The sequence below is a fragment of the Bubalus kerabau genome, unplaced genomic scaffold, assembly GCF_029407905.1.
Source record: "Bubalus kerabau isolate K-KA32 ecotype Philippines breed swamp buffalo unplaced genomic scaffold, PCC_UOA_SB_1v2 scaffold_54, whole genome shotgun sequence".
Classification (NCBI taxonomy): Eukaryota; Metazoa; Chordata; class Mammalia; order Artiodactyla; family Bovidae; genus Bubalus; species Bubalus kerabau.
Window position 1 is genome coordinate 900,163 of NW_026577908.1, and position 7,684 is coordinate 907,846.

At 52.1% G+C, this 7,684-nt stretch overlaps 1 protein-coding gene across 1 annotated transcript; it reads left to right on the forward strand.

Moving 5' to 3' along the window:
- The first annotated feature begins 2,334 nt into the window (after window positions 1-2,334).
- LOC129640897 (liprin-alpha-1-like) lies at window positions 2,335-4,668 on the forward strand. Its single transcript, XM_055565864.1, has 2 exons — window positions 2,335-2,414; window positions 4,207-4,668. The coding sequence occupies exons 1-2, from the start codon at window positions 2,374-2,376 to the stop codon at window positions 4,559-4,561; spliced, it is 396 nt and encodes a 131-aa protein (XP_055421839.1). The 5' UTR covers window positions 2,335-2,373; the 3' UTR covers window positions 4,562-4,668.
- Window positions 4,669-7,684: the final 3,016 nt, after the last annotated feature.

The window sequence follows — 7,684 nt, forward strand, 5'->3', positions numbered from 1 at the left end:
TGACTTCCCAGGGAGCAGCTCACAGTCCTCAGTGCCTGTGCATTGTAGCAAGCGGGCCTGGTTCAGGGCCTCCTGAGGGCACAGACGCGGGAAGGCACCCCAGGGCTGGATGGCAGGCTTTCAGACTCAACTGGCTGCTGGGGACAGGCCGAGGTCCCTGCCGTGTGGCTTTCCCATGGCCTGGCTTTCCTCGGAACACCCTCTGAGAGCAAGAGTGCGGGGTTTAGCCCGGGGCCCTTCACGCCCTGGTCTCGAGGCCGCACACCTTCACTTATGTTTGCGAGAGTGAGCTGCTAAGTCCTGCCTCGCTCAGGGGCTGAGCAGGAGTTGCCCCTTCTGCCTCTTGAAGGGAGGAGGATGGAAGAATTTGTGGACCGCTTTTTAAACCCGTGCAGCCTGTTGAACAGTAATGAGCAGGGAAAGGAGACCAGAGTGGCTGAGTTGTCCAAGGAGGAGGGGACGATCGTGTGTAAACAGGGTGGCCAGTGAGGTGACACCAGGAGGGTGACCTTGAACCAGAGACCTGGAGGCAGGAAGAGAAGTAGCCACTCAGAGATAGAAAAAGGGTCATGTCAACCAGCGGGGACAAGGGAGAGAGCGGGCCGCATCAGGGAGGAGCCTGGGCTCAGGCCTGAGCAGCTCGAGGCCAGAGCCTGTTTCCTGAGGTGAGGAGGGCTGCCGGGGCTGGGAGCTAAGAGCCGGGCCTCAGCCCTGTTGAGGTGGACAAGCCCATGGGGTGTCCCAGGGACGTGTCAGGAGAACAGCTGAGTGTTCCGGCCTGCATCCGGGAGAGGACTCATTCAGCTCAGGGTGGACTTGGGGTCGTGGGCATACAGATGGCATTTAAAGGCACGAGCATGGTAAAGTCACCAGGCAGGTGCCGGTGGAGAGAGATGGGGTGCAAGGGTAGAGCTGTGGGGCATCCTGCATTCCAAGGTTGAGAAGGGGCGCAAGGGACTGAGGAATAACCGCAGGGAGGGCAGGGCCTGGAGCCCAGGGAGAGACATGCTGGGGGGGGGGTGTCGTGGGGGAGGGCAAGGAAGGGAGGGGGCTTGGTAACATGGGTTCCTCGAGCCCCCGGGGAGTTGCCCTGCAGGGCGGGGCTCACCGCCTGCTGGCAGAGAAGTGGAGACCGGGCGGGGAGGGGGACCGTAGAGGCCACTCCCAAGGAGCTTTCAGAGACCCGCAGTGGGCGCTGCAGGGAGCCCTGGAGGAGGAATCTGCTGGTTCCCCTTGTGCGATTGGAAGGCGAGAGAAGGGAGAGGACATGCCGACCGGGCTGATGGGGGTGAACCCATAGGCAGCTGGTTCGCTGGAGCAGAGCAGGAATGATGGCAGGTGGTCCTGGAGCCAGCGAATGGGGTAGCCCAGCCCTGGGGCGGGGTCGTGACGAAGACAGGAGGCGAGGGCACTGGCCACAGGGGACAGGGAGCCAGCAAGCCAGCACCTCGAGGCTGCCCCTCAGTTCCTTTGAGGTCATGTCTGGGAAAGAAGGCAGGACCTGGGTGACAGTGTGGCAGGGGGGACGTTTGCAGAGACAAGGGTGTGAGGTGTGAGAGCAGGAGGGTGGCACGGGGCACCGCAGGCACAATCCCATGTGTCTCTGATGACAGAGCCAGCCTTGCGGTGCGAGGAGCCATCCTCCAGAACAGCCCGAGGGCCTGTGTCCCGAGAGGAGAGCCGCGGAGGGGCTGGCCCTCCCGTCTCCTGGCTGCCCCTGCTCGCGCCTCTCTGTGGGTGTTCAGACCAGCCTGGGAAACGGAGGACTGGGAGCCTGCGAGGACGGCACACTCTGGTGAACTGGTACCAGTGATGTCCGCTGATAGGGACCCAGCGGCTGCCGAGCTGAAGGGTTCTTTTTTCTTATTTTCTTCCAGCCTGGCTGATGGAGGCATGGATGTATTTTTGTAATTTTCGGTTTCTGTCTCTGACTCCATCAGCCCACCCTTGTGAATAACCTCATAGGATTGCCTGCCGTCCATGCTGTGACCTGGGTGTCACCAGGCCATCTAGGAACTGGATTATCCCCCTGCCTGTTTCTTGAGTCCTGTTCGCTTAAGAGATGGCAGTGTCTCATGAGCATGGCCCATTCATCCACAGTCAGGGCTTCCATGTAAAATTGGGTTCAGTTCCTGATAGACTTGAGCTGCCCTGAATGTCGCTGACGAGACGTGGTCCTCTCGTGCCCAGGTGCAGACCCTGAAGGAGCAGGACTGGGAGCGCACGCAGCAAGCCAGCATGCTGGCCGATGTGGCCCAGGCGTTTGAGAGTGACGAGGGCGTGTCTGACGACGAGGGCGACAGGGTCACCCTCTTCAGCTCGGCCACTCAGCTGTCGCCCAGCAGGCAGGCCAATGCCAAGACTCTGACCGTGATGATGCAGGAGCAGCTGGACGCCATCAACGAAGAGATCCGGTGGGTGATCCTGAACTCAGGTCCCCAGAAACTCGGTTTCTCTGAGGAGCTGTCTTCTCCTAGGGACGTCTGAGTGTTCCATAGTAAGAAACCTGACCTCAGGTCTGCTTCAAGAATTTTCAGTTTTGAGATGGCCCTTGATTACAGAGCTCGGGCAGCCGGGGCGTTCTGTCCACGGTGTGGTGTCAGCGCTCTGTGGGGGCGGGGGGGGGCGGCGTTGTGGGGTGTCCCCCCTCAGCTCTGAGCCCCAAGGTGGGTGAGGTGCCGAGGCGGTGTCCCCTGCGGCCCGTGGACCCTCCTGTGTCCCTCAGAGCCCCCCACGTTTTGGTGAAAAGCCACCTGGTGAAAGCTGGGGTTTTGGGGTTGGCAAATTCCCACTCAGATCTGCCTTTTCCTTTTTAACTCAATGTAGTATGAAGATTGGCTTGTTGTAAGACAGTGGTCCAAGGACGTGTGTTTGAGTTTTTCTCATCTCCTCAGTATATTTAAGATGTTTTCTTTAGACACCATCTTGGCAGGTATAACAATTTTCAAAACAGGATAGAATCCAAAGGCCTGCCTCGTGGTGAGCAGGGGGCCTTGGGTCTGGGTGCAGCCAGGTGGCTGGGGGCCCCGAGGCCTGCCTGGTGCCACACCTGCCCAGCTATGCCCGTGTCCCGAGTCCACGTTCAGAGTGGCCGCAGGCCGGTGACCCTGCACAGGACCAGGCAGAGCTGCTGCTCAGACTGGTCTCATCACGTCAGCCCAGGCCGAGGTGCCCGTTCCTGTCGGCCGAGCGCGGGGCTCCGGGGGAGAGGCAGGGGGTGAACGGGACAACCAGCAAACGCAGGTGGTGTCACCTGCCCATTTCACGCCAAGACAGACAGCTTTGTGGGCCGTGTTTGAGCACAGACGAGCTCAGAAAGATGGTCTTTCTGCATCCCTGCAGGAAATATGGAACGGTTATAGATTAATATTTTTATTTTTACAGCAAGTTTTCAGGTAAAAGTGATTTTTCCTTATGCGACAAGTTGACTTGATGTAAACGGTCAATTCTGTCCATCAACTTGTTATCAACAGTGAAAAACTTTCCAGATGTATGAGTTGAAGTGAAGCTGGAGAGTTTACTTCCTGTAAGAATCTTGTATTTTAATTTGAAAATCATTGTATTTGCATAATCGTATATTTAAACTGCTATATAAAAACATCCACCACACATTAGGGGAGAAGAGCAGAAACTGTGAATTCTAGGTTAATGCAGCACATTGACATGAATCCAGAAACTCACACAAAGCTGATGGAGAACTTCATCAAGTGATGCGTTTGTATGTATTCAACCTTAAAAAAAAAAAAAAATGATCAACTCAGCACTTCATCTGGTCTGGAGACTTGTGTTTAGAAACTGCAGCTTGTTTGTGAATTGCTGTTTTGATTATACAGAGTTCCTGATTCCCAGAGGAAAAGACTTGAGGCACTGACGTGCATCTCTGCCCTGAGAGCAGGGGAGGTAAGGGTTGTCAATGAGGTATCTCTTCACAGGAAAGAGAGTTGCCACCGGGGCCCCTTCAGAATGTTAGAGTAAATAAGTGAAATCAAGCGTGGATGGTCAGGGCCAGTTTGTAAGACTCAAGGCTAAGTTATTCTAAGTTTGAGAATATTCCAAAGAGGAAAGGTAGAACCTTTTGTCTGAGATGTTAATTGAGCAACTGTTTCTGGAATTTGCTAATCATGACACAGAATGCCAGCCCAGATTTATTGTCCAGACAGGTTCCTCTGCTGACAAAGGCAGGTGACGCCTTTTATTCTATTTTAGGTTGATCGAAGAAGAGAAGGAGAACACGGAGCAGCGGGCCGAGGAGACTGAGAGCAGGGAGGGCAGGGGGAGCTTAGGCAGCCTCCGTCGTTTTAAATCAGTGAGCTCCCTCAACCTGCTTCCCACCTCCTCGCATGCTGGCTCCTGCCCACCCCTGCCCAAGCCCAGAAGGAGGCAGCAGAGCCTGGCGCAGGAGGGAGACCAGCTGGGCATCATGACTCTGGTATGTGACTGCCTCCTCCCTGCCGCATCCCTCCCCCAGCATGCTGTTTTTTGTTTGTTTTTTGTTTTTTCTCTTTATACCCAGAAGAAAATCAGGTACATTTGCTACGCTCAGAGGTCTAAAAGTTTTTAAACTGCCTCGTCTTTAATCATTCCACAATGGCACAGCGACAAATTAGTCTTGATATTTGGACCACCACTTAGCACGTCATCATGAACTCAGCCAGAGCCTGCCTCTGTAACGTTGGGCCTGGCCTTGTGCAGGGCACAGCAGCTGCAGGGAAGTTTCTGTTCTCAGGGAGCAGACAGCTTCGTGAAAGTAACCATAGGCAGCTCTCATGACATGGGAAAGCCGTACAGCAGATTTTCCACTGGGGATGCCTGGCTACAGGGTGCAGGGCATGCGGTGGGAACAAAACCAAGAATCTACATTGGTCTGCTTACTGATGGACCTGGCCACGCGCTCAGGCCAGCTCTGCGTGTGAAACCAGGTTAAAAGCCCAGGGCCCCAGGGCCCCAGGGAAGACGTCGGGCTGCCTCACTTTTCCGAGTCTAAAACTGGGATGACGACCTAGGGCTTTTGGTGACAGAGTGTGTGGCTCTAAAGCACATGTTCCAGCTTTCTTGTGTGTTTAGCTTAGGTGTTGTGAGTGCATTGCTGTTCACCCCATGAAATCACGTGTACAACATCCTGCTTTGTAACTGGACTTGTATTGTCTCTTTTTTCTGTTACCACCCATTGCATGTTAGCTGCATTGTTAGTCAGCTTATAATTAAATTAACCGTGAATCATTTTAGCGGCCTGTGAAGTGGTAACTAGTCCATTTTGTGGTCTTTTGACACACTGTTTTTATAATTTGCATCATTGGCTAATTAGTTGATATTTAAAATTCTTTGATGATTTCTCTGTGGTTTCATGCTTGATTTCTTTCCGAATATTTGGAAAAGAACAGTTCTGCATGTTTTCCTTGCTGTTGGAGTTCTCTGACAGTGTGTCTGCTTTCATCATTGGTTTTGATTCCCTCTCTCATCCTGTTGTCTGCTTAGTCGTCATGAATCCAGATCCCCCCCCAGGCCCCGAGGCTGTAGTTTACCCATCCATCTCCCCTCCCCCGTCCCCTCACTTGCTCTGGTCATAGCCGTGCTGTGGTCCACAGCGTGTGTCCCCTTAGTCAGGTTTGTGCTTTGTCTTCATGTCTCATTAAATGGTGTTTTTCCCCCATAGCAGTAAGTTGAATTGGTGTATCACTATGCAGTTACAGGAGAAGGCAATGGCAACCCACTCCAGTACTCTTGCCTGGAAAATCCCATGGACGGAGGAACCTGGTAGGCTGCAGTCCATGGGGTCGCACAGAGTCGGACACGACTGAGCGACTGAACTGAACTGAACTGACACAATATCCTTTCTGTGTTGGTGCTTGTATTTAAGACTGTAAATCTCATCAGCTTTTGCACAGTTAATGTCTCTATTAGACTCGTTAAAAAAGTATCTTCTATGGTTAATAAAATGTAAAGACTGCACCTGCTATTGTGCTAGCTTTCATTCTTACATATTTTCACAGGGAACTTGCTTTAATGAATTTATTTTGAGAAGTTTTAAATCAAATTCTATGTCAGGATTTTACATGAATGTCCAAGAGGTGGTTAGATTTGTTCAATGTTAAACTAGGTATTATGGTAACTTCCTCATCAGTTAAATTACTAATTTAAAGTGTAACATGTTTTTGATTAAGAGAAGCTAACTTATAGAGAGATTTGGCTGAGAATAGACAGACACCTGTTAAGGCCCTTTGTTGTACAGAATGCTGTGCTTTAATAAATCATGATGTTGTAATAGAATGGTATCTTCCTGAGTAATAATTTATAGTGTTTCTCTAGTAAATCTTGAATAGCTTATTTAACTTCTGTGGTCAAAAAAATGTTCTGCTTCCAGTCACATTTCTCTAAATCTTCATGTCACTTACATGTTTGCCATCATTTTTGCTTTACTGTATTTGCCTCTACGGATTCTTGAAATTTTAGCTTCAAAGTCGCAGTAAATCTGGTTTCTCTTCATTTCTTTGCACGCATCTATCAGCCTAGTGATTTAAGGAAGCAGCGTCGAAAGGTAAACTATTGAGTAATTTAGCAGGCCTTTGTTTCTCTGTGAAGTATTGAAGAGTCCTTATCGTTTAACGTGAATGAACACTGTGTGGTTATGTCCTGGTGAATAATTGACGGTTTAATGGAAGTGATGAAACTCACCCACCACTTAAAATGTGCTGATGGTTCTGTTGGAAATTGGTCATTCGTTGGGACAATTGTAACAGTGTGCCTTTCTCCCACTTGTTGGCCTTCTGGTCATCTCATGCTTGTTTATAATAGACATAGTATTATTTATTATTTTTAAAAATTTCTGTACTTATGTTTTTGGCCATGCTGCACAGCTTATGGGATCTTAGTTCCCCAACCAGGGATCAGACCAGTGTCCCGGCAGTGAAAGTGCCAAGTCTTAACCTTTGGACCACCATGGAATTTCCGCTTAGTGTTTTCATATAAGAAATGACTGAATCAGAGCCATAGATGTTAGATTTGCGGGAAGCCAATTTAATGATGGTGGGTAGCAGTGTGCAGGAGACTCTGTGTGCCAGGCACGTGCTTTCCGAGTCTGTCATCTCATCCCCAGGTGAGGTCCAGTCTACTGCTATCCCCATTCAGCAGACATAGACACTGAGGCTTAGGGAGGCCGGGCACCCTGCCCAGGCTCTCACACCCAGCAGCGTGGTGTGGACTGGTCTGATCAGAGCCTGGACACTTAACCGTGGTGCTGTCCAGCCCGCTTTCCTCCAGAGGCTCTCGTGTCCATCACGGCATCCCTGATGGAGGGAGCATCAGGAGGGAGCTCTCTGCCTCTCCCCTCGGGTCACTTGGATGAGCCCCTGTTGTTGGAGTCCAGTGCCCCAAGGGCTGGCCTTCCTTGTCCCTCTCCTGCTCCCAGCCCGCTGGCCGAGCACTCCTGGGCCTTCCCGCAGGACTGGGGTGGCCGTGCTCCAGTTCAGGCGGCTCAGTGCCCGGGAGCCCTTCTGCTGGGCACAGCAGAGCAGCGCCGTCCCCCTGGGGTTGGTGACCTGGGCGTGCCGCTCGCCCACTCTGTGGCCTGCTTTGCCCTCCTGTTCAGGGAGGACACAGCACTGCCCTTCCTAGCCACATGTGGCACCAGTGGGGCAGCTCCCATCCTGGGGGAGGGCAGCCAGGCTGCAGACCCAGAGGCCTTCCT